Consider the following 27711-nt stretch of genomic DNA (forward strand, 5'->3'; position numbering starts at 1 on the left):
GGGAGGCCCTGGCTGAGGAGCCTCGGGGACAGGACGGCTGCTGCTGAGGAGGAGACGGCGGGTCGGGTCGGGTAGGGCCACGTTCCCCCCTCCAACCCACCCACCCACCCACCCACCTACCATCCTCCACAGGCGGGGAGGTAGCTCCACTCACTGTGATTCCCTGGAGCCCTGTGAGGGAGGGGAGCCTGGCAATCTACTGTGCTTCCCCCTCTTGCGAGGGCTAGGGCCCATCAGTCGCTGTCTGTTTTTAATCCCACCCCCCTATCCTGGCCGGGGCCTTGGCCCGGGGTCCCTGTAAAATGCTGGGTTAGGTGAAGGGGGGATGGGGGAACCAGGGAGAAGCATTGATGGAAAATGGGCGCATGCGCAGGAAGGAGCCCCTGAGCAAACCGGTTGCCCCTGTCTGGGTGGGGGTGTCTGCTTGTCGTCTTTACCTCTTTTCTTGGAAGGGAGACCACCCTCCTTGTTGTTCTGACCCTCTTGGCCTCGTCTCCAGCCCTTGAACCTAGAGTATTTTGGCAGAAAGATAATTCAATCTCAGAATTACAAATTGTTATGCCTGGGAGGGATGATAATCCAGCCTCAGTTTGTTCATCTGTAGATTTAGAGGGGCTTTGGTAACTAAGAGCCTTTTGCAGCTCTGACAAGTGTGCTAAATTCCCCCATTATTTTGCAGATGAGCTAACAGGCCCATTATTCAGGGTTACAAGGCTTGCTGGTGACAGAATTGGAGCTAGACGTATTCTCCTGAATTTCTTGTGCTTTCCTTGGCACCAAGCTCCTTTTCACTATCCATCTAGTAGTCAGTAGTTCCTTATCATGTTTCTGCAAGTATTCTCAGGCCTCTCTTAAAAATTAAAACAAATCAAACTTACAGTTTCCTATTAAGCTATTTCATTTTGTAGACAGGAAAGAGATCTAAGCAAGAGGGACTTGCTCAGGGTCTCAAGGCTAATGAGTGCTAGAGCATGAGTGCTAGAGTCTCCTCATCCAAGTCCAGTGTTCTATCATACCACATAGTGCTAGTCCCACCTCCTCTCCCATTAAGGGGTGTTTGTCCCCCAGTCTGTCTTTGTCCTTCCTTTTGTAGCATATTACTGCACATCTCTGAGTCAGTCTGGGCTATAAGACTGCCTTTGTGAAAGATTATCTGAGCATTGGCCAACCATTCTTCCTCTGATAGTGAACTCTTCTCTACCTGGTCCTCCTGTCTTTGTGCTGATGGTTTTTTAGCTCATCCCTGTAACTCCTCTCTTTTGGGCACTCAAAACTTAAAACAAACATTTACCAAGTACCAGCTATTTGGAGAGTATTGTCCTTATTGCTGATGAACAAAATTTAGGTAACATTTGGTTTCTGTCCTCACTGAATGTATGTATTAGTATGATGATAAGACTACAACAAGGAGTGAAATTTTCTGGTATCATTTGGCATTACAAGTGCATAAGGGAAATAAAAACAAAGTGCTCTACTAAATATGAAGACAGAAAAGCAATTGTTAAGTGGAGAGGGAAATCAGGGAAGGCTTCATGAAGTGGGAGAAGGGAGCTTTTGAACTGGACTTGAAAGGAAAGATAGGAATTTGGTAGGCAGATAGGCCAGCATTCCAGGGTTAAAGAATGGTATAGAACCAGATGTATATGTGGGATGGGAAATCCAATTTGATCATTTCCTTGATCCCTCATAGTTGTCATCAGTCAATGCTAATTAAATAATCACAAGGTTCATAGAATGATAGGATTTAAAAATTGGGAAGGGCACTGTAAATCACCTAGTCCAACCCTTTTGTTTTACAAGTGATGAAACTGTAACCTAGAGAGGGTAACTGACTTGTCCAAGGTTATATAGGTAATGGCAGAACCAAGATTTGAACCTTAGTCTTTTAACTCCAAATCCTGTACTCATGTTGATAAAATGAACCATGTTTTACTTTGGTGGAAGGGAAGGGTTGGAGAGGGGGAAGGTTGGTCCAGACCTATGATTTCATTGGTGAAGGAACCTCCCTCTACCAATGCTGATCTGCACTTGCTCATCAACTTACAGCCATAGAAAGGTGGCTAGGGCACTGAGAGGTTAAAGTGACTTGCCCAGGGTCATTCACATAAGCAGTGCTTTTCAGAGGCAGAACTTGAACCCTGAGCCTCCTAACTCCTTCATTACTCTCTCAGGGCCTATCAGGCCATGGAAATGGCATGGCCCCAGCTCTTCAGGATTGATCACCATCAGTTTAGAGAGTACCCTTGTGCCTATTCTATCTGTCATACTATTCTCTCTGTTTTTACTTTGCTTATGGCTTCATTCATGGACTACATTGTTTATCTTAGGAAGCTAATGTCCTAGAAGGACTTATTAAGCCAACATATTACTAGTGCCTAGTCACTTTAATGTTATACCCTAACTTGAACTTCTAGACTTACTTAGGGTCTTGTTTGTTTTTTTTTTTTTTAAGGAAATAAATGGTTATCAGAAATAAATTTCTTTGAAATTTTTATTAAAGCCAATACCTGGCTTCTCAGGCATCTGTCGTTGTCCCTTCCAGCTGCTTTATTTTATGCAAGCTTGTGGTTTGGTACTGTTCAATAGAAGTTGAAATGAATTGCATTTGTCACCTTAAATTCTTGTAGTTGAAAAGCCAAAGAAGCTATTTCTAATAATGTCAGATTGTACCAAGGACTAAGTCATTCATGCATGATCTATAATAATCTGATGTCTGAATTCTATATAAATATAGGATGTATGAATAAGTACATTGAAATCCTTTCATGTCAGTGTTTGCCTTTAAATTTTGAATAGGAAAAAAAAATTTTTTTCTATGTTACTGTTTGGGACAACTTTTTTTATGTTTGAAAGTTAAAATCTAGAATCGGCAGTTTTACATATACAATGACTTTGTAAATTCTGTAGGACTCTACTTTTTAAAAAAGTATATATTAAATATATCGTCATTACTTTCTAAAATGTATGTAAGATAGCACCCTAATAATTTATAATTGATTCTCTAGTATATTGTATTCTTTTGAACTTTCCTAACTTAATTTTCTGACTCAGCACATGAGTTTTCTGAAATACCTCAAAAATTAATTTATTCGTTGCATATTTAAGATATTATATGGCCTATGAATATTCTTATGGGTAAAAGTGTTAAAGTAAATCAATTAACTCCACCTATAACATAATGGGATTGGATAGGTGATTTCTGTGGTCAATTTCAACTCTAAGTCTCATGGTCATTGTTATAATGCTGTTGTCATGATACAAGGTTAGCATGTTTTATGTACTTTCCTATCAACAAGCATTTATTAAGGGCTTACCAAAGATTAAATACAATACAGGTCTTGCCTTCAAGGAGCTTAACTATCTAAATGACAGTTATACAAATATTTATAAGTAAAGGAAAAGTGCAAAGAAGAGGTAGGCAGAAGCTATGTGAAATGTGAGGAGGTGAAATCTCAGTTGGGCCTTTTAAGGAAAGGGAGGGGTTAAGTCTAAATAGACAAATGTCTGGATAGAGTTGAGGTATGGGAGATGTCATAAGGTGTTAGAGAGGGGGAAGGAGAGGATGTAACTTCGACAAGAATAGAGGATATGTGAATAGGACTAATTTGAATTAAAGCTGGAAAGAGGCTTCAGTCAGACCATTGAAAGCATTGAGTACTAGTGTTTCTACTTTGTTTGATAGACAATAAAGTCACTGAAGGTTGTTGAGTTGAGATGTATGTAGAGGATGTGATTACACAGTCTAGACAAATCATATGATAATGCTTACTACTTCATCAAAAAATGATATCCACTGCAGAGAAAATTCCCAGTTATAGTGCCACCTACTCTGGTCATTTTATCGGTAAAGAAACAGACTTGGACAAGAATTTCTGGATTTTGGTTTTGCCTCAGACTCACTGTGACATTTACTTAATCTTTTGAGCCTCAGTTTACCACTCTGTAAAATGAGGAAGTTGGATAAGATGATTGATCTGTATCCTTCAGAGCTCCAATGACATACGCTGTGTAAATTTGTTTAGGTGATTATGCGTTCTTAAACTTTTTGTATCCTGGAACCCTTGGTGAAACCTTGGGACACCTCAAAATTGTTTTCAAACGCATAAAATAAAATACATAGGATTACAAAGAAAATGAATTATATTGAAATGCAGGAATCAAAATATTAAAAAGCAAATCTAGTGACTACATGTTAAGAGCCCCAGTCTCAAATCTGTGGTAGCAGGTACCTATTGGTGCTTACCTGTAATCCCTGGGGAAGCTGAAGCTGTTGGATCACTTGAGCTCTGAGCTGTAGTGAGCTAAGCTCACTGGGTGTCTGTACTAAGTCCAGCACCAGTATGTTGAGCCTCTGGGAGTGGGAGGGCCATCAGGCTGCCTAAAGAGGGCAAACCAATTCAAATGAGAAATGAGTAGGCCTGCATTCCTATATTGATCAGTATGTAGGATCAGGCCCATATTGGGACATTACCCTTCCAACCTAGGTGGAATAGGGAAACGCAATCTCAAAATAAAATCTATGCTAGGTAAATTTGACCTTTTTAACCAATGTCTTTATGTTAAATGTGTTTGCTTAGATAGATAGTTTTTTGCTGTTATGAAGCTTCCAAGGTATTTGGAGCATAAGAATAAGCTTTATTTAAATACTTAATAGAAGTGTTGATAAATGCCATATCAACTTAAGATTATGGGGAAATTTATGGAATCAAATTTCGTTTCTTTGTGACTAACTATACAATTGCCTTTTAATATTCTATATTCAGGTCTTGAGAAAATATAAATATGAGGAATTGATACTTGTGAATGTTCCTGAAGGAAACACAAGGTTATAGAGTTAGGGGTTCACGAATTGTTTGAGCTGAAGGGGACTTGAGAGATCTAGGCCATGATGAAGTAACTTGTCCAGGGTCACTTAGCTAGTTAGTAGCAGAACCAAGATTAGAAATCATTTCTCCTAATTCCCGATCCAGTGCACTTTCCTTCACACCCATTTGTGCAAGCAGTGTTTATTGTTTATTTTTTTTTCCTCCAGAAAAAAAACTGATATTATTGGATGGATATTTAAATTGGAAATTTTACCACTGTGTGACCTTAGGAGGCATCTTTCTCTGAATAATATTAGAAGAGTGATGATGTAATCAAATATGGCAGAATCCATGTCATGGAATACACCGATGGGTTTTGGCCTTTAGAATCCAGTAAGATTACATTTGAAATAGTCATCGGTTTGTAGTATTGTTAGTTAAATAAACTTTCCAGAAGTTTGCTGTGGTTTCAAATAAAGAAGTTTTTGAAGACTGACTTTTCCAATAAATGATTTTTCTCTTTAGCTCAATGTGTAAACTTTATACAAGTTGTCCCAAAAATCTTAGTGCAATTTTAAGCATAGCATAAAACTGCACTGAGATTTTTGGGACAGTCCATGTACATCCTGCCTTCATTTAGTTCTGTAATTGACATTGAGAAGATTTAAATTGATCCTGTATCATTTTCTTATTGATCCTATTTATAAGTAATTGATTTTGCACTGTAACTGCTTTTGTTTTTTAACTGCTTAAGTTCTTTCTTTGAACTTAGTTCAGAGTTCAGCTGACTTGAAATGGGTTAAGTTTAAAAATCTAGCTCTCCTACCTCAAGGAATTTAACTGACCTTGGAGAATATGTGAGAAAGCAAGAGAATTTGGACCTGATATCTTTACCACCAAGCTATTCTTCAAGGATGTCTGGTTTGCTGTCCAAAAGTCTGGGCTGCTGCCTTGAGCCTGCACTCAGACAATGAGCACTTCTTAATCTCATAAAAGAAGAAAGGAGGGGGATCGTTGCCACCCCCCTTTCCATACTTCCAACCAGTTATGTTGTTCCCTGTGCCTCAGCTCTGTAACCAGTCGTGTTGCCCTTAATTCCATGTCATTTACCCTGTTCTTGTTCTTTGTTCTATGTTCCGCAAACCTATAGAAGGGGAGCTGTGCTTTTGCTCAGCTTGGCATTAGTGAAGGTAATCAATTGATCCATTTATTGACAGGCAACATGCTCCTGCTAATAAAGGTTATCTTGTGCAGAGATCTGCCTCAGTTTACCTTTTTGTGAAAATTTAATTGCAACAGCGTTGAACTGCATGATGTAGTACCTTGGGTGACAGCCTTGGGAATCACTTCTTCATGCTTAGGACCAAAGGATTTGGAGCTGAAATGAATCTTAGAGATCATCTAGTTCTACCTTCTCATTTTACAAATAAGGAAATTGAGGCCCAGAGAAGTTAAGTAATTTGTTTTATGTCACGAGGTAAATAATAGCCACAGTAGAAGTCAGAAGTAAGACTCAGTCTTCTCCAAATTCAGTGCTTTTTCCACTTCATTACACTTGCACACACACACACACACGTATATGTGTGTATATACACATGTGTATTATGAATATGTGAGTAAATGTATGTGTATATATATAAAATCAGAGAAATGTAAGCTGACTTTGATGTGCATTTTTCCTTTAATAATTCTGTTAGATTTCTGGGTTCTGGTCTCCAAAGGTTAATGATCTGTGACATTCATATGCTATTATAGTAAGGTTACATTTGCATACAACTTCCAGTGATCTTTAACTGTGACACAGAAATTTTTCTGTATACTAAAATCTGGCAGAGCTCATGCCTTAAAGGCTGTTGCCAAATTAGAAGCTTTTATGGAAATATAATCACTAGTAACCTTTAAAGATTAAATTTGCATGACCCCTTTTCAACTTGACAAGCATTTAGTAGCAAATATATATAAGGTACTCTGCTTGGCAGGGAAATACAAAGATAAAAGAAAAAAACATTCCCTACTCTCGAGGAGCTTACATTCCTCTGGGGATACTTTTGCACAGAAAATTAAATATATGACCATTTGAGGATGAAGTTAACAGCTCAGGGGATTGCAGAAGGGTATCTCCAAGAGGTGGCACTTGGATTGAGCTAAGAATTCTGAGAGATGGAGGTGAGAAGTAAATTCCAACCCATGAGTAGGTGGGAAGTGTAATGCAGAACTCTGGTAACAGTAAGTAGGACAATTTAGCTAGAAACCTGGACCATGTGAAGGAGAGTAGTGTGAAATTATCCTTGGAAAGGTAGGCTGGAGCCAGATTGTAAATGTCTTAAGTGCTGAGTTGAGGATTTTGTTTTTTATCCTAAAGACAATAGAGAACCTCTAAAGATTTTTGACAAGGGAGTGACTTAGGCCTATACTATTGAAAGATTATTTTGACATTTGTATGGAGAATTGGAGAGGGGAGACCAATTAGGAGGCTGTTGAAGTAATCTAAGCAGAGATAAGTGCCTGAGTTAGGGTTGTAGTCGTATAAGTAGAGAGAAGGGAAAAGAAAGGAGAGGGATATTATGTTGGTAGAAGTTTGGAGGAGAGGTGAGTTTAGACAGGAAAATAAGTACTGTTTTGGATATGTGTGTTCTGAGATACCTACAAGACATCCAAGTGGAGATGTCCAGTTGGTGATTTTGGAGTAAAACTCATATCAGGGCTAGATGTATAGATTCTGGAGTCATCTGCATATCTCTAATAATTGAACCAGTGGCAACTCAGCAAGAATTAGGATGTAGCAAGAAAAGGGTGGAAGGCCCAGGACAGAGCATTGAGGAATAATGATTCAGCAGAGCAGACAAGGCAGTTCACAAGTTGGAAGTGAACTGTGGTGAAGAAGGTGGTGGTTACTGTCACAATCTGTAGAAGTCGAGAACTGTGGGGACCAAGAAAAGGCCATCAGATTTGACATTTTAAAAATCCTTGGTAACTTTGGAGAAAAGAGGTAGGGTCAAAAGCCAGATTACAAGAAGTGAGTGGGAGTTGAGGAAGTGGATGGAGGCTGAAGGTAGAGGGCTTGTTGAGAAATTAATCTATTGATTGATGAATGATCAAAGGATATGAACAGGCAGTTTTCAGATGAAGAAATCAAAGCTATCTATAGTCATATAAAAATGCTCTAAATCACTATTGATTATGGAAATGCAAATTAAAACAACTGAGGTATCACCTCACACCTGTCAGATTGGCTGTATGACAGAAAAGGAAAATGACAAATGTTGGAGGGGATGTGGGAAAATCGGGAAACTAGTGCACTGTTCCTGGAATTGTGAACTGATCCAACCATTCTAGAGAACAGTTTGAAGCTATGCGCAACCCCCTTTGACCCATCAATACCAGTACCAAGTCTGAATCCCAAAGAATTTTTTTTAAAGGGGTGGGGCAGGGGGAGAAGAACCTATATGTACAAAAATAAAGAATTGGACATTAAGGGGATGTCCATCGATTGGGCAAGGGCTGAACAAGTTATGGTATATGATTGTGATGGAACCCTATTGTGCTATGTGAAATGGGGAGTAGGATGGTTTCAGAAAAACCTAGAAAGACTTATATGAACTGATGGAAAGTAAAGTGAGCAGAACCAGGAGAACATTGTACATACTAACAGTAATATTGTAAAATGATCAACTGTTAATGACCGAGTTATTCTCAGCAATAAAATCCAAGATTGTGTTGTGTGATCCAAGACAATTTTGAAGGACATGATGAAAAATGCTACCCACCTCCAGAGAAAGGACTGATGGAGTCTGAATGCAAATCAAAGCATACTTTTTTACTTTATTTTTCTTTTTTGTTCTTCTTCTGTGTTTTCTTTCACAACATGACTAATATGGAAATATGTTTTGCATGGCTGCATATGTATAATCAATATCAAGTTGCTTGCCTTCTCAAAGAGGGGGGAGGAGTCATAGGGAGGGAGAGAATTTGGAACTCAAAATTAAAAAAAACCAATGTTAAAAATTATTTTCCTATGTAACTGGAAAACACATATGTTTAATTTTTTAAAGGAATTCAGCTACGAGCTGGACTTGGTAGCAGTTTCGAGTAAAGGTATTTTAAGTGGGGGGGACATATTTGTAGATGGAAGGTAAAGGTGGAGTAGCTAAGGAAAGATTGAAGTTGGAGGTGGAGGTGAGAAAGAGATTAGAGAGAGAACAAGCACCCAGAGAATGGAAATAGTGGGATCATGAACAGGTAGAGGAATTAACTTTGACAGTCCTTCACAGAGGATGGTTCACTAGCCGTGGAAGCTAGAGCAAAGAATGGGGATGGTAGAGTAGTGAAGATAACACAGGGTTGGAGATTGATAGAATATGAATGGCCACTTCCATGATTTATATCTTCTTCCAAGTTCTGACAAAACTCTTAAGAACTGGTGACTATGATTTTTCTTTTTACCCTTTTACAATAATAATCCTAGATCTGCACGGATGTGCAGAACTTCTTTTCTTTGAAAGATTTTAAAATGCAGCCAGGATTGTAAGAAGCAGATATAGCTCAGGTTAAATTAAATTATATTGGGCAAATGAAGAAACCATGTTAAGCAGTTAACACTTTTGTCCAGTAGAAGTGAATAAACCTCTTTTGCCTAGATTCAATCCTGTCATACTGATTCTGACTGTGAATGGAGTAGTATAGCAAGTCAACTTTCTGTCAAGTTCTGCTCATGACTCTTTAGCCTCTTTAAGAAAAGGAAAAGAAATTATGGTAATGCATTTTCCTGTTACTTTTATTGCAAGGTATTAAGGCAGTAGGGCATAAAAAATAGACGACTTGGGTTTGCGGCTCATCACTGATATTTATTAGCTATATTCCCCCTGAAACTCAGTTTCCTTATCTAAAATGGAATTACTTATGCTACTTACTTAGGGTAGTTGTGAGGAAATTGCTTTTTAAATCTTAAAGAGAAATGTAAGCTGCTCTTGTTTATTGTATCTAACAAGTAACCTTTTCAAAAGCCAGAAAAAGTTTTTTCTTTTATTTGAAGTACTACTTATTCAATCTTACCCCCCTTAACAATTTTTCATAACAGGTTAGAAACCAAAAGCATTGGACTTGGAATCAGAAGACCTGGATTCCATCCTAGTTCTGCTGCAATGTCTTTGGCCTTGAGCAAATCAATTAACTTCTCATCTGTAAAATAAGGCGATCTTAAAGTATAGGTTTGAGCATGTCACTCCCCATCCCCATTCAGTAAACTCCAGTGGCTCCCTATTCTAGGATCAAATATAGAATCAGTTATTTGGTTTTTAAAGCCCTTCATGACCTGTTTTGTTTCAGTTGTCTTACTCCTCTCCACATGCTCTGCAATCCGGTGACACTGGCCTTCTTGCTATTTTCAAATGTAAAACTCCATTTCTCATCTCTGTTTTCACTGGTTGTTGCCCATGACTGCAATTTCCTCCCTCTACATCTCTGCCTAATGGCTTTCAAGTCTCAGCAAAAATCCCACCTTCTGCAAGAAGCCTTTTGAGGTCCCACTTAATGGTAGTGCCTTTTCTCTGAGATTATCTCCAATTTATCTTGTATACATCTTGTTTGAACATAGTTGTTTACATGTTATATCCTCCCATCAGACCAAGTTCCTTAAGAGCAAGCACTATTATTGTCTTTCTATTGCCTAGCACATAGTAGGTACTTAATAAATGCTTGTTTACTTGATTGGATAAGATGACACATCTTCAAACTCTAAAATCCTACAGTTCTATAAAAAAAAAAATCTGTATGCCCGAAAAAAGAACCCTTCTTACTTCCCAAGGGTCAGAACATTACCTTTAATATTCAGCTCCGTAGTGTCTAATAAAATAATCAGCTTGGTATAGCAGAAGTACTGGATTTTATGTTAGAGGACCTGGGTTTAAAGCTCAGCTTTTATACTTAACACCTGTGTGACCTTGGACGAACCACTTAAGTTCCTTGTGCTTAAATTCCTTATCTGCAAAAAAAGGGAGTTGAACTAGCTGACCTGACTAGCCTTCCAGCTGTAAATATCTGCTCCTTCAAATAATCACTTAATGTAGCTTGACTACCTGCTGGTCCACCCTCACTTTAAAATGTTATTCCATCCCTGTCAAAAGCAATTCCTAGCTCCTCTTGCTCATATCACTACGTGCCTTCTGCCAGCTGTTCTTGGTTTGTCCTCACTCAGCATCCTGAAAATCAGAGGTCATAGTTAAGCTAGTTAATATTTATTATTATTGCATTTCTCTTAAGTATTGGCCACAGGTTAATTTGTTTTAATTTGCATTCAGCCACTTAGGTAAAAGAGAGATTAATTATGCAGTATCTCAGAGCTGAATGTATAACTGGACCTAAGCATGGTCAATGACAGACTGTTTAAGGGGAAGAGAATAGCTATTGTAGGTTGGAAAGAAAAAACATCTTGAGTATTTCTGGTAAAAGGAGAGGAATTCTAAAGGCCATTATAAGGTGAGAAGACAGGGGTCCAAATCCCAGTTCTGCCACTTACTTCCTGTGTTACTATAGGTGAGTCACTTCCGCCTCTCTGAGTTTGTTTCCTCCTCTGCCAATGTAAACAGTTTATATCTCTAAATAAAATCTTTAAGCAGTTCCGTATTGCTCAGATAGATCCACAATTCTTTTCAAACTGGTTAGCTACTTTATTACATTCTGGAATGGTAGTGTATTTAAATAGTTTATTCAAAGCTAATGAAAGATTACCACATATATGCTTATAAGGCAAGGTTGTAGTTATATCCTTTGTAGATAGAAGATGACCCTGTTTAACCAATTTTCCCTCTGTTTTCAAAGGTAGATTTCCATTGCAGGTGTATACTATATACTTTTGTGAAGTAACTGATAGTTGAGGCAGTGGGTGAAAAGCATGTCTAGAAATTAGGAGACCTGGATTTTAGTTCCAGTTTCTACAGTTATTAGTTGTGTAACTCTGGAAAAATCACTTCACCTCTCTGAGCCCCTAGGTGCATCCCCTGTAAAATGGGAATGATGTTCTACTACATACTCCCATAGGATTATTCTGAGAAAAATGCATTGTAAACCCTAATGTATCATAGAAATATGAAGGAGGTGGGGGTGGTTGTAAGAGGAAGAGAATAAGCATTTATGTAGGGCCTACTAAGTGCTTTTTTTTTCCTTAACAAATATTATCCCATTTGATCTTTACAACAACCCTGGGAGGTAGGTGCTATTATTATCTCCATTTTAGAGTTGAGGAAACTAAGGCAAACAGAGGTTTGATGGTTTGCCCAATGTCATACAGCTGATAAGTGTTTGAGGCCAGATTTGGCTGCCTCTGAGCTGTTATTAATCATAATCATTATCCAGTTTAATGACTGGCATTTCTTTAGAATTTAAAATTTTATGACATTTTATAGACATAAATTTACGGTAACCCTTCAAAGTAAACAGTGCAGAAAGGTACCCCCATTTCATAAGGAGAAAACTGAGACTAACAAGAAGTGTAGTAACTTGCCCCCAAGGTCACACAGCTAGTAACAGAAGTAATCTCAATCTCATGCTTTTTCCACTGTACCACACTAATTATTCCATGAAATAGCTAAATTGTATCTATTCTCCTCAAGAATATAAGCAAACTAGTTTTTTAATGCTGTGATGTAGAATCACAGAATTTTCAAGCTGGAAGAGACTTTAAAGGTCGTAATATTAACCATTCAGTCTCCAAACATTTCTTAAAGTACCAGGCACTGTGCTAACTGCTGAGAATAGAAACACAGAAATAAACCATCCCTCTTCCTCATGGAGTTTCCTTTTTTAAAAAAAAAAAATTCTGACTTGAATCAACACCAATAAGATGAGCATTTCTATACATAAAGCAAAACAGAGAAAGACGATCAATATTAGAATCACAAACTCTATTATGAACAACTTGCTTTTTTCTAACAAATTCACTCTGTTATCTCTAAAGATATCTTGCTTTTCTGTGTTTCTTACTCACCTTTGTTTTGTTCTTATTTATGCATCTTTTTACATGTTTCAATGACCCTCTTATTTTTTCCCCTTTTTTTGGTAACCCTGTTGCTAGCGTCCCAGCTCCCCATTTCAAATACCCTTCCAACATCCCTCACCAAATTGAAAGTAAGAAAAATAAAATCATGATATTAGATATGTATTGACCATGTGCAAAAACATATGATTCCTTTCTCCTTTGAATTTGTCACCTTTCTATCTGGAGTTGGATAACATTCCCTTTCTAGTCTTTTGCGATTGTGGTTGGTCATTACATTGATCACAGTTCTTAAATCTTATAGAGTTTTTTTTTCCCCTTTACAGTATATTACCTGTGTCCTTTCTCACTTCACTCTGTCAGTTTATACAGTTTTTCCCAGGTTTCTTTGAATCAAAGCCCTTTCATAATTTCTTTATGCTAAATTTGTAATGCCATATATATGCCAAATATATAATGTAAAAATGTATATTTAATGAAATATTACGTTGTGTTCATATGCCCTAATTTGCTTTCCCAACTGATTCCCAACCCTCCTCCCCCATTTTCCAATTCTTTGTCACTACCAGAAGAACTGCTATAAGTATTGTTCTGTATATAGGCCCCTTTCCTCTTTAATCTCTTTCAATTATAGGTCTAGTAGTGGTATCACTGAGTCAAAGAGTACACAGAGTTTAGTCGTTTTTGGGTGGTTCTAAAATGCTTTCCAGAATGATTGGATCAGTTCGCAAAAGGAGTTAAAACGGCAGTGGAGGAAACATACATGTATATACAGAATTCATACAGAATGAATCCAAGGTTGTTTTGGGTAGGGGAGTAATCAAGAAAGGCATCATGTAGATAATGGCACTTGAACTGAATCTCAAAGGAAACTAGAGATTCCAAAAGTTGAAGATGAAGAAACAATGAATTCTGGGTAGGGAGTTAGTAAATACCAAAGCCTAAAAACAAGCTGTGGAACACTGTATGTGCAGAACATTGGAACAGTTCAGTGTGGCTAGATCACAGCAGAGGTAGAGGAGGGGAATGTATAAGAAGGCTGGGAAAGTAAAAAGGGTGAGATTGTGAAAAGATTTAAATGTCAGACATCATTCCTTATCTCGCTTGCAGGATCTGCTCAGGTGCCACCCCACATTCACACTTACCTGTTTCTCCAACTATTAGTGGCCTTTCCTTTCTCAAATATTCCTAGAACATTTTGTTTTGTTTCTTATTTCCCTCCCACTTGTATTATATTTACATACATTTTTGAGGGCAGAGGCTATTTAGTTTTTGTGTTTGCACCCTTAAAATCTTGTTCATAGTGGGCACTGAATGTTGTTTGTTTTGTTTTTAATTGAATTGAGAAAACTGATGCCCAGAGAGGTGAAATGGTTGTCTAGGATCACAAGGTTGGTAGCAGTGGTGCTCCTGAAATCCAGGTCTTGTTGAATCCCTGTCCACTGCAATTTCTACTACTCAGGATGTTGTAGTTTGGAGTCTTCTGCAGTTCACCAGATGTAGAGTAGCAGATTGGATAGCAGAGAATTAAGTAAATCATAAAATTTTGAGCTAACAGGGACCTTAGACCATCTAGTTCAGTTATCTGTCTTATAATTATTGCAGACCTTTCTACCTTTGAGTAGAATTCTACCCAATTATAAGCATGCATGGAAACTGGGTACCTTTTCATGTGTAATGTTTTTGGGTTTGGCTTAAAGCTTAGAAACTTCACTGTTTTATCTTTTACTCTAAAGAGCCTCACTTAAATCCAGTTCATTTGTAAATCAAGGCATCACTTTGCTACTGTCCTTGGTTCTCTTCAAGAGCAAAGGACAAACAATCACAACACTCTAAAGAGCCTATTATTTGACTGTGAATCTTTTGCTTTGAAAAGTCTTACTTATATTTCCTGTAGTTTGGAATTTTCATTTAAAAAAAAATCTTCCTGGACACTTAAGGCACATTTCTTTTTAGTTTTACTGAAGAAGGGGAGCTGTTCAAGAACAAAACTTTGAATTTAGCATTACAAGAGGGAGGCATTATGGTATAGGAAAAGGATAGCTTTAATTCAATGATAATGGGTTCAGATCCCAACTTTGACAATAGTCACCTATGTGACCTTCAGTAAGTAATTTCTGGGCCTCAGTTTCCTTGTCTATAAAACGAAGGGGTTGGGGCAGATCCCCATGCCCAGACTTTTGCTTGGGGACACATAAATAGAATGTGTATATGCATCATGATGAAGTGGAAAGAATATTTTTGTTGTTCACTTGTTTCTGACTGTTTGTGACCCCATGGATCATGGCATGCCAGGCCCTTCTATCCTCCACTACCTCTTGAAGTCTGTTCCAATTCATGTTCATTTTTTCCATGATACTATCTATCCATCTTGTCTTCTGCGGTCCCATTTCCCTTTTGCCTTCAGTCTTTCCCAACATCAAGGTCTTTTCCAATGAGTCCCATCTTCTCATTATGCCAAAGTATTTAAACTTCAGCTTCAGTATTTTACTTCCCAGTGAAAAACCTGAATTAATTTCTTTAAGTGTTGACTAATATGATTTCCTTGCTGTGCAAAGGACTCTCAAAAGTCTTCTCTAGCACAATAGTTTGAAAGCATTGATTCTACAGTGCTCAGCTTTTCTAATAGTCCAACTCTCACAGTCGTACATTGCTTCTGGAAAAACCATAGCTTTGACTATATGGACCTTGGTCGGCAAGGTGATATATCTCTGCTTTTTAGTATGCTGTCCAGATTTGCCATGGCTTTCCTTCCAAGGAGCAAGTGTCTTTTAATTTCATGGATGTGGTCACTGTCTGTCTTGATCTTTGAGCCCAAGAATATAAAATCTGACACTGCTTCCATTTCTTCTCCCTCTATTTGCCAGGATGTGATGGGACCAGTTGTCAAGTTCTTAGCGGTTTTTTGTTTTTTGTTTTGTTTTTATGTTAAGCTTCAAGCCAGCTTTTACATGCTCCTCTTTCACCCTCATCAAGAGGCTTTTTAATTCTTCACTTTCTGCCAACAAAATGTTATCATCTCCATATCTGAGAGTGTTGATGTTTCTTCTGGCAAACTTGATTCCAGCTTTTGATTCATTCAGCTTAGCATTTTACATGATGTACTCTGTATATAAGTTAAATAAATAAGGTAACGATATATTGTTGTACTCCTTTTCCAGTCTTAAACCAGTCAGTTGTTCCACGTTCAGTTCTGTTGCTTATTGGCCCACATACAGGTTCCTCAGGAGACGAGATGACCTGTCACTTCCATCTCTTTGAAGACTTGCCATATTTTGTTGTGATCCACACAGTCAAAGGCTTTAGTGTAGTCAGGGAAACAGAAATAGATGTTTTTCTGGAACTCCTTTGCTTTCTCTATAATTCTGCAGATGATGGCAATTTGGTCTGTGGTTTCTCTACCTTTTTGAAAAACCAGCGTGCTCTTCTGATAATTCTCAGTTCACATGTTGCTGAAGGCTAGCTTGCAGAATCTTAAGCATAACCTTGCTGGCATGTGAAGTGAGCACAGTAGTTCAATAATTTGAACATTTTTTGGCATTGTCCTGGGAAATGAATTGATATTTCCCAATCCAGTGGCCACTGTTTGTGTTTCCAAATTTGCTGGCATGTTGAGTGCAGCACTTGAATTGCATCATCTTTTAGGGTTTTAAATAACTCAGCTGGAATCCTATCACTTCCTTTGCCTCATTGTTAGCAATGCTTCATAAAGCCCACTTGACTTCATTCTCCAAGATATTTAGGTCTAGGTCAGTATTATTGCTAATAAAAGGGGGCAGGATGAAGAGAGCAGCATGATGTACTGGATTGATTACAAATTTGTGATCCTTTGACTTAGAATCCCAAGAGATCTCATAAAAAACTTGAAGTTGGAAGATCTGAGTTTGAAGCTGTTCTCCTCGCTCCCTCCCCATCCCCACCCTTGTAGCAGTATGATCTTAGGTAGATCTTCTCACCTCCCTTAGCCTCAGTTTCTTCATTTCTAAAATGAAGATAAGAGATTCGCTGGCTACCTTATAGGGTTATTGTGTGGAAAGCATGTCATGAACTGGCAGGTGTAATAGTTTCAATAAGAACTAAATTGTTAGATATTTGTAAAAGAAAACATTAAGAGAGTGACTAAATTTTATGTGAACTTTGTGTTTGTAGTTACCTTCAGTTGAACCAAAGATTTCTTATGCCCACAATGATGTTATCTTTCTGATTTTTCTTGTGTTTAAATGGAAGCATTTGGTTGGATAGTCATCAGAAAACTAAAATGAAACCTTCCTTTCATCTTAGTCAAGAAATTCAAAGGAACTAACCCTCAGATTCAGAGAAAGCTATGTGCATTGTTCATAATTAGAGGTGGTGGAAAGGAATTTATTTCACGAAAGAAGGGGGGATTTTCTATTAAGATCTTTAGATTTTATCCGACCCTTCCAAGGGAAAGACTTTACAAGAGATGTAAGCTTCAGGGACGAAAAAGATGTTGACTACTTTAGTGGAGTTTTGATATATGTTTTTCTTGTTCAGTTTAAAGGATGAGTATCCCCAAGCCATAACCAGTTCTAGGTTTCTTCCTTTTTGTCTCTTCAGATTCCACAAATAACCTTAACTGCACTTATTTTTTTGGTTGAGCAGAAAGGATGTGAAGATGGAGAGAATAAGGTGTAGGGAAGCCTCTGCCAAAGAAAACCATAGGCAGCTTTGTAATCCTTTTAAGGCTATGGCACAGTTCTGAACTTAATGGAAAAAAAAAACTGGGAAAAGCATTCATCATTCCCCTACCTCATTGTACCCTTCTCTTTTTCTCATCACCATACCCCCAAACATTTATATGTGTACACACACATAAACAGAATGTGAGTGTGCATGAGGAGGTGGCGTAATATAGTGAAATGAACACTAGGCAAGGAGTCAGGAGATCTGGGTTCAAGTTTCACCTCTGCCACTAGCTATTGTCACCCTGGGCAAGTCACATTACCTCCTTGCACCCTGATTTCTTCATTTTTAAGATGGAGATTAGACTAGATGCTCTCTAAGGTTCCTTCCAGATATAAGACTCTGATTCTGACATTATCACGTGCTGACAATGTGTAACCTTGCAACAAATCATTGTTATCTCCTTAGGATCACTAATGGCCCTTCCTCGCTTGTAGTTCACATGCCTATATGTACTAGTCACTCTCAGTCCTACTGTACTCTTTGGACTTTGACAAAAAGATATAAGGAAATCAAGGCTGTTTTGACAAGCCAGGACCTGAAGACAACACTGATTTGTCCTGACATACTGGTTAGAAGAGAGTGCCTTATATCCATTTGTCAGCTATATTCAACTCAATTGATGGTTATCAACAAGATCTCTTTCAATTCAGTTAAGATACACACACATACACATATATAATATACATATATGTAAAACATTATTTAATTAGTACCAGTTCCTTAGAATACTAGACATTATATCTACAAATTATTTTCCATTCATTTCTTCCCCATACTTATTTATTTCAGTGCGTCCACTACAAATTTCCAAATGGTAGTTGTGTCAATGGAGAAAAGGGGCTGTATGTGAAAGATGTCGTGAAGGTAGAAATGGCAGTATTTGGCAACTGATTGATATGTAGAGTGGTTAGACCAAGGTAATGCCAAGGTTATAAACTTGGGAGACTAGAAGGATAGTGGTGTCTTCTACTCATGTGGCTACCACTCTATTCCATGCCCATATCACCTCTGTCCTGGACTGTTATAATAATTTCCTTTTTTAAGAAATAGAGTTTCATTTTTATCTTTTGTTTTTACATCATCTGCTTACCCTCAGCCATCCCTTATAATGAATTTTTTACATGGAAGAAAGATTCAGCAAAACTAATCAGCATACCGGGAAAAAAAAATGGCTGGTGTTAAATGCAGTGCTCCACACCCATGGATCCTGACTTCTTTAAAGGATTTAGTAGAGGTTTTTTTCATATATGTCTTCTTTGGGTCCAAGCTTGGTCATTGTAATTTCTCAATGTTCAGCTTTAGTTGTTTTGTTTCTATTATTGTTTTTATTTACATATTTTTTCCTGGTTCTACTTGTTTCACTTTTCAGCAGTTTATGTCTTTTCATGCTTCTTTGTATTCATTTTCATAATTTCTTTTAGCACATTAATATTCCATTAAGTTTATACAACACATTTTGTTTAGCCATTCCTAATTAGTATTCAACTATTTGTTTCTGTTCTTCACTACCACAAAAACCATAATTTTGAATTATTCAAAAAAAGTGACTAAAAATATCCGACTCTTTTACCCAGAGATTCTACTGCTAGGCGTATACCCAAGGAGATCATAGTTTTTGTTTCGTGTTTTTTAAAAAGGCCCTATATGTAGGAAAACATTTTTAGTAGGACTTTTAGTAGTAACAAACCTAAGTGTAATGCTTATTTATTGGGGAATGGCCAAACAAACTGTGATACATGAATGTAATAGAATATTGTTCTGTTGCAAGAGATGACAACTATTATGAATACAAAGAAACATGGAAAACCTTACATAACCTGATGCAAAATGGAGTAAGCAGAGCCAAGAAAACAATATATGCAGTGACTACAACAATATAAATTGAAAGAACAACCATGACCAAAAAAAATCAAAGATGAATGTTGCAAAATTGCAAAGCATACCCATGTCCCCATAGAAGGTATATAAGAAGATACTTCTCTCCACTCGTTTGTAGGGGGCAAATGTGTGGAATATTGCATATATTGTCATATTTTATTCAGTGTATTGATTAGTTTTGCTGGTTTCTTTTTTCTTTTCCCTCTTTTTTTCTTTAAAAATTTATTATTATGTAGAATCGCTCTCTGGGAAAGGGGCAGGGGAGATGGAAAATTTAGGTGATGTAAATAAGATATCAGCATATTTTAAAGTGATATCATAAATATTTGGGTGTTTCTTTTTATGGTTTATATCCTTGGTCAATATGCCTAGCAGTGGAATCTCTAACAAAGAGTTTGGACATTTTAATTGCTTTCTTTGCCTAATTTCAAATTCAGTAGTCTTTTAATTGGTCTACTGACCTCATCTCCCCCTTTCTGTTCGATCTTCCACATAGATGACTAATTGGTATTCTTAAATTATAAGTCATAGTGTCACTCCCTCTTCAAAAAATTCTAGTGACTCCCTATTAAGAATAAGAATAATAACTACAGTAATAGCTAACATTTACATAGCACTTACTGTGTGCCAGATACTCAATTGTTGTCTCATTTGATCCTCCTAACAACCCTGGGAGGTCGATGCTATTATTATCCCCATTTTACAGATGAAGAAACTGAGGTTAAATGACTTTCCCTGGGTCACACAGATAGCAAGTAGTTGAGACAATATTTGAACTCGGGACTTCCTGACTTCCTGCCCAGCACTCCATCCACTGCACCATAATTATCTCTGGTATGAAGTATAATCTCATCTGTTTGGCTTTTAAGACCTTTTTTAAACTGGCCCTGGGCCTCCTTTCCAGCCTTATTATTCAATACCCCTTCCTTCTTGCTAATCTTCACATACAACATACCACCTCTCAAGTCTGATTTTCTACCAGCTTTTTCTCATCCCTGAAATGTGTTCCCTCCCCATCTCCACCTCATAGAATCCCTTGTTTCTTCCAAAACTCAGCTCATGTGCCGAATTCTACATGAAGCCTTTTCTGATCCTCCCTAGTTGTTTGTGTCCTCCCTTCCTATTATCTTGCATTTTATTTGGGTACACTTATATATGCACATAAAGTCTCCCCCCATAGAATCGAAGCTCCTTGATGAAAGGACTTCCATGCTTGCTTTTGTAGAGCCTAGCTTAGGGCTTAACAGAGTAGGCCTTCAATAATTCATTGTTGATTGATTAGTTGCTAGTTTGGCAACCAGATTGAGAAGTTTTCACAAAGTACATTTCAGTATTTCTTAAGATTAGTCATTTCAACAAAGGTAGATACTCCCTTTGTAGATGGGTCTACCTTTTGAGATGGGCTTCATGATCTGAAGTATCCATAAAGATTCATCACTTTCATCTGAAGAACACCTCCAGATTTAGCTAGGCTTGTCCTCAGAAAAGACATATTCTCTTGATGGACTCATGTTCAAATACTTTCTAGATAGACATAGGGTCCACCAAAGCTCATACTTCGTTGTCAAATCCTGAAAAACCTCAGGGGCATCTCCATGATAAAATGAAGCATTGGACTAGAACTTCAGTAATACAAAACATTCCAGGGGGGTAATGAGGAAGGAAGGTGGAGGTGGGAATCAGTTTATAAAGAAGGAAGGTGGAGGTGGGAATCAGTTTATAAATTGATAGGGTAAATAAGTTCCTTTTCATAAGTTACACACATCTTCTTACTTTTTGTTTGGAAATGTGTTCTAGAAATATTTTATCATAGTTTTGGAGCTAGAAATGACCTTGCTAGTTATTTAGTTCAACCCCTTCATTTTGCACATAAGAAAATGAGGCCTCGAGAGGTTAACTTGCCCAAGGTCACACAACTAGCAAATGACAGAGCTGTTATTTGAACCCATGTTCTCTAACTCTATACCAAGCTATCTCTTTCTGAAAAACATCCCATATTGAATTAAATTCCAAGAAACTAATGGGTTGGGAGTTTGTGTTATGAATACACTTGCTATTTATCAAAATAACCCCAGGCTCCAAAACCTATGGATATTCTCCTTTTGTGTTTATCTCTTTTGGTTTTAACATGAAATTGTGGTTCAGTTCCCATTTCCTCTATTTCAAAGAAAAGTGTAAGTTTCTTGTGAATATCAAGCTTCAGTTTGACTATGGAAAACATTGTGGATATGTGGAGTATATATTTTAAATCTAGTGACTTTTGTTAATCAGCATTTTTAGAAATTAGGATATAGATTTTTAAAATTTTATTTTATTTTCAGTTAGCAAGAATCTTATTTTTTTCCATCCCACCTTCCCTTCATTGGGGAAAAAAAAAGAGGAATAACAAAACTTTTGCATCAAATATGCAGTAAAGCAAAACAAATTCCCACATTGGCCATGTCCAAAAAATGTATGTCTTATTCTTCATCTTGAGTCCATCCACCTCTCTTTTCTGGGGATGGTTAGCATACTTCATCATGAGTCCTTTAAAATCAAAGTTGGTCACTGTATCAATTTCAGTTCTTTAGTTTTTCAGAATTGTTTATCTTTATGATGTTGTTATTGAATAAGAAGCAGAATAAGAAGAATTCTGTGTCTTATGCACAGAGCCAGAAAATAGAATTTACAGCCTATGCCCAATGAATTATCCTAGATAGGCAGAGCTCTCCCAAATGGATTATACATTTTTTTAAAGTCCAAAATATTGGGACACTGAATAACAACATTGTTTTCATTATCAAGAATAGTGAATTCATTATTCTAACCAAGCAGTGATAGCCCTGGAAAATTGTTTTTTAAAGAAGGCATATATTGCTTTTAAGAATTTCCTAATGTGCTTTATAGATATCAATGCAGTATTAGTTATAGGAAAGAAGTAGAATGGCAAATATGAAACAAAATTTGAATAAAAATCATTGGACATCATGTTTGTTGGTGTCAGATTAGTTATACAGTTAGAATTTTATTTTTTTAATTGATGGCTTCTTGGGGCATCAAATTTTTGGTAGACTTCTATATGAGGATCTTTATGATTTTTGTTTTTCAGGAGTTTTAAAAATATTTAATCATTCATGAGTTGAGCTTCCTTCTTGAGTCATGGATGACAAGGCCTCTGTTGGGAAAATCAGTGTCTCCTCAGACTCGGTATCAACTCTTAACAGTGAAGATTTTGTCTTGGTTTCCAGGCAAGGGGATGAAACACCATCTACAAATAATGGTAGTGATGATGAGAAAACAGGACTGAAGGTAAGAATTCTTACCCTGAGTTTATTATGCTTTCCTCTAAGTGAAACTTACACTTGGCCATTTGACTTGAAAACATTGAAATTGATTTCTTTTGTCAGTAAGTTTCTTTTCCATGTAAGTGGATTTGACAGAATTTGTATTTGATTAAAGAGTTTCCTTATTGATCTTTTTCTGCTTAATACTATAGTAGTCATAACTGTTTATCAAAATCACTTGTTGCAAGATAAACATTTGTGTTATCTTAGCATTTTTGTGACTTCTATGATGATAGTAGCTCATGTTTATGTGGTGTTTTACAGGTTTGACAGTGGTTTCCTCCCACAAACCATTTATTTACCATTTTTCTTTATAATTAAGTAGAAATTATTCCTCCTGCCCCCTATATTACTTTTACCACCACCACCAATTTACACAAGGAAATTGAGGTTCAAGAAGCTAATGGTTTATGAGGGCCAGTCAGCTGGTCAGTAGAGGAACAGATACTACAATCTAGGTCTTCCATATACCACACCCAGCATTCTATTCAGATCAAGCTGCACTGCTGTACATGAAGAAGATTTTGGAGGAAAGTACTTATTTGGGGGGGGGCCTAATATGTCTTATATAAGGGTAGTGCCAGGCCGGCAGCACTGTTTATTAAATTAAGTTTTAGTATTACCAAAACAACTTTAAATATCAGAACTTTTGACCACTTATATTTGCTTTCTCTTTGCCACACAACAATTCCTTTTCTCACACACCATTGTCATCTTGCTTCTTAGGGTTACAAAGAGTGGCAGTTGTGTTAACCATGATGTGTTCATGGATAGAGTTGGAAGAGACATCAGATGTCATCTAAGTCCACTCCTTGTGTTACAGATAAAGAAACTGAGGCCCAGAAAGGTGAAGTGACTTGCCAGAGTCACACTGCTAATAAGTAACACAGGCAGGATTTGAACACATGTCCTCTGCTCTCAGATGTAGCTGTCTTTTGCCATTCTTATGACCATCAAAAAAGAACTTTCCTCCCAAGTGTCAACACCTTGTCTCTCCGGTTTCTTTTATTTGAAAGTTTCTTTTTAAGAAACACAGTACTTGAGGAAGCATAGTACAATACCTTATTGAGCTGAATTTATTAAATTCAGGCAGATAGAGCACTGGGCCTAGCGTCAGGAAGACCTGAGCTTAAATCTGGTCTCAGATACTTACTAACTATGTCACCTTAGGCAAGATACTTTACTTCTGTTTGCCTTATTCTCCAACTATAAAATGGGGGAAATAATAGCACCTGCCTCCCAGGATTGTTGTGGGTATCAAATGAGATATTTGTAAAGCACTTAGCACAGTCCCAGGCACTATATAAATGTTGTTGTTGTTATTATTATTAAGGTTGGAAATATCACATATGATCATTTTAATTTGTTGCCCTTCCCCAACTAAGAAGTATCTTATAGATAGTCAGTCAGTAAACATTTATTAAGCACCTACCATGTGCCAGGCACTATGCTAAGTGCTGGGGAAACAAAAATAGGCAAAAGACAGTCCCTTCCTTCAAGGAGCTCACAAGCTAATGAGGAAAGACAATAAGCAAATAAATATGTACAAATAAGTTGTATACAAGATAAATAAAAATAATTAAGAGAAAGAGCTAGAATTAAGAGGGGTTAGGAAAAGGCTGCCTATAGAAGATAGGACTTTAGCTGGGACTTAAAGGAAGCCAGTAAGAGATTAGGAGGGAGAGCATCACAGGCATGGGAGACAGCCAGAAAAAAGATTCAGAGCCTAGAAATGGAATATCTTGTTCTAAGAACATCAAGGAGGCCAGTTTCACTGGATCAAAGAGTACATAGTGAGGAGTAAGATGTAAAAAGACTGAAAAGGTAGAAGGGGGCTAGGTTATGAAGGGCTTATAATACCAAACAGAGAATTTTATATTTGATCCTGGGGTCACTAGGGAGCCACTAGAGTTTATTGAGTAGGGGAGTGACATAGTCAGACCTGCCCTTTAGAAAAATCATTTTGGTGGCTGAATGGAGGATGGATTAGAGTGGGGAAAAATTTGAAGTGGGCACATCCACTATCAGGCTTTTGCAGTAGTCTAGGAGTGAGGTGATGAGGGCCTGTACCAGAGTGATGGCAGTGTCAGAGAAGAGGAGGAGGCATATTCAGAAGATGTTGCAGCGGAGAAATCAACAGGCCTTGGCAATAGCTTGGTTATGAGAGGTAAGAAATGGCCAAAGATGTCACCTTAGGTGTGAGACTGAGAGACTGGTTGTATGATGTCACCCTCTACTGTAATAGGGAAAGTAGGAGGTGAGGAGAGTTTAGAGAGAAAGATAATGAGTTCAGTTTGGGACGTGTTGAGTTTGAGATGTCTGCTTGATAGCTAGTTCAGATGTCTGAAAGGTAGTTGGAGTTGTGAGATTGGAGGTCAGCAGAGAAGTTGGAGCAGTATAGGTAGATGTGAGAATCATCATAAAGATGATAATTAAATTCTTGGAAACTGATGAGATAACCAAGTGAAGTAGTAAGAGGGAAGAGAGAAGAGGGCCCAGGACAGAACCTCTGGGGTTTTTAACCCATGGTTAGAGGGTGTGATCTGGATGAGGATCCAGCAGAGGAGACTGAAAAGGAGCAGTCAGGTGATAGGAGGAGAAGTGATGTCTTAAAAACCAAGGGAGAAGAGAGTATCAAAGAGGAGAGAGTGATCAGCAATGCCAGCAGCTTCAGAGAGGTCTCAGATTATGACGATTGAGAAAAGACCATTGGACTTGGTAATTTCGTTGGTAACTTAGGAGAGAGTAGTTTCAGTGGAATGATGAAGTTGAAAGCCCGATTGTAAGGGGTTAAAAAGAGAGTGAGGGGAGAGAAATTGTATTGCACACAGTGTTTTCAAGAAGTTTAGCCATAGGGGCAGTTAGGGGGCACAGTGGATAGAGCTCCAGCCTTGGAGTCAGAAGGACCTGATTTCAAATCTGGCCTCAGACACTTAACATTCACTTGTGTGACCCTGGGCAAGTCACTTAACCCTGATTGCCTCACCAAAAAAAAAAAGAAGAAGAAGAAGTAGTAGTTTAGCCATAAAGAGCAAAAGAGATAGAGGACAATAACAGGGATGGAAGGATCAAGTGAGGGTTATTTTCCCCCCGTAGGAAGGGGGAGACATATTTGTTTGCAGTAATTAAGGAGCTAGTAGACAGGGAGAGATTAAAAATAAGTGATAGAGTAGGGATAACAGAGGAGGAAATCTATTGGGAGAGTCTGGATGGAATGGGATCACTAGAGCAGGTAAAGAGGTTAAGGAGGAAGGCCACTTCTCACATGAGACAAGGGTAAATGAGGAAATAGTGGCAGAAGGCATATAAGTGATAGGAGAAGAAGAGGGGAGAAGAGAAAGCTCGTAACAAATGGCCTCAGCTTTTTTTCTGAAGATATGAGACAGGGTTCTCAGCTGAGAGTGGTTTAAAAACAGAGGAAAAAGTTTGGAAGAGCTGCCGTGGAGAGTTGGAATAGTGAGTTGATGAGGGAAAGGTATCATAGGATTGCCTAGCAGCAGTGAGGTCCCAGTTGAGATTGTGTAACATAAATTTGTAGTGGACCCAGTCAGAATGATTATTTGATTTTCCTCTTCTTCGTTCAGCAGCTCATGTGTAGGAGTAAAGGCTTGTAGTGTATTTTATGTGAATGCCAAATATTTTTGAATGGATCTATATCTTTAGCATGTACAAAGTGGATTCTACAAATTTTAGGGCTCAGATCAAAGCCCCCAACATGAGGTCTTGTCTTTGTATCCCCTTTATCTTTCTGCACATATGCAAGTAGTGTGGTGATTGTGGCAATATTGTTATTATTAGCAGGGCCAGAAACTTTTGTGAGACAAAATTTAAGGAGAGGCATAAGAGAACTTATGTCATTTACTTGCTATGGCCAGAATTGTTGTGAAGAAGGTAAAGGCACTTTAGAGTACTAAATAAATGTAAGCAGTGGTTATTAACAACTTGTCAAAGCCTCACTTTCTTTATCTGTAAAATGAGGCTAATGAAACATACGCTCCATATTTCATAAGGTAATTATGAGAAAAATGCTTTGTATATCTCAGAGTTATTTGTGTGATGTTTTTATTATTTTTAAGAGGCAGAGACATAATGGCGTGGCAGTAGTACTACCAACCTCTTCCCCTTTCTGTTTCATAGGGTTGTGATGAGGATTAGATTACTATCTATACAAGTATTTTGGGCTTAGAGAGCATTCTGAAATCTGCTGGTTCAATTTAGTTGAATTTCAAGTTTAGTTTAATTCATCAGAATTCATTCCTCAGGAAGATAGTCTCTACCCCCTCTTCAGAGTTCTGGCTGTGTAGTCTAGTGAGGGCTTCCTGTTTCGGGGGTTGTTACTACTAAAAATTTAAATAATTTCTTCTTTTACAGGGCATTTTGCCAGCCCATATCAGGAATGGAGATACTCCTTCAAATGAGGGTGAAAAAAGCAACAGTCTAAGAGAATACTGTCTCAGTGATCTCTTTATGTCCCTTGCCCTTAAAATTAAGCTACCAGCTGCTGGTGATTCCTAGGAGACTAAAGTCTGTTAGAGAATATTAATGTCCTCCACTCAGTACATCCTGAGTTTTCTGTCCTGAGTTGTTAAAGAGATTTGTTAGTCGTAAGGGAGTTCTCCAAGCTTTATGAAAATAGAGAAACAGGAATAGAAGTCAACTCCTCCCACCTGGAAATGCCTAAATCAGCATTTCCCAACCTGTTCCCAAACTCTTTATGTTTAGCCTAAAATGGCTAGGGATTCAGTTCTGGCAAAAATTTTCCCTCTAAATATGAAATTATGTTCTTTTCTAACTTTGGACTTGTGATCTCATTAGTGTGGGTACTTCTTTCACCAGTACAAATTTAGTGCCTCTAAATTATTTTGTCCAAGTAAATCTTCTGTGAAGGATCTACCCAAAGTGCTGTATGTCTTTTAGTTCTTTCAATATTTTGTGGGTCAATACACAAGCTATCTATTTATTATTCCCTCCCTGTCCCATTTCCTTTACCAGCCTCCATGTGCTTGAT

The 27711-nt window shown here is 37.8% G+C and overlaps 1 protein-coding gene across 3 annotated transcripts in view; it reads left to right on the top strand.

The window, feature by feature from the left end:
• Positions 1–27711, top strand: part of LOC114047178 (rab GTPase-activating protein 1) — a 218109-nt gene continuing 190398 nt past the window's right edge. For 2 of the 3 annotated variants that reach the window (XM_027867975.1, XM_027867977.1), the window contains exons 1-2: positions 1–71; positions 22469–22668. In XM_027867975.1, the coding sequence (XP_027723776.1) occupies positions 22519–22668 (150 nt within the window). In that variant the 5' untranslated portion in view covers positions 1–71; positions 22469–22518. Of the gene's footprint in view, positions 72–20193; positions 20215–22468; positions 22669–27711 lie in introns of those variants that run through there. The other variant, XM_027867976.1, reaches the window with a different exon arrangement.

This window comes from Vombatus ursinus, unplaced genomic scaffold, assembly GCF_900497805.2.
Source record: "Vombatus ursinus unplaced genomic scaffold, bare-nosed wombat genome assembly UNPS02014786.1, whole genome shotgun sequence".
In the NCBI taxonomy this organism is placed as follows: domain Eukaryota; kingdom Metazoa; phylum Chordata; class Mammalia; order Diprotodontia; family Vombatidae; genus Vombatus; species Vombatus ursinus.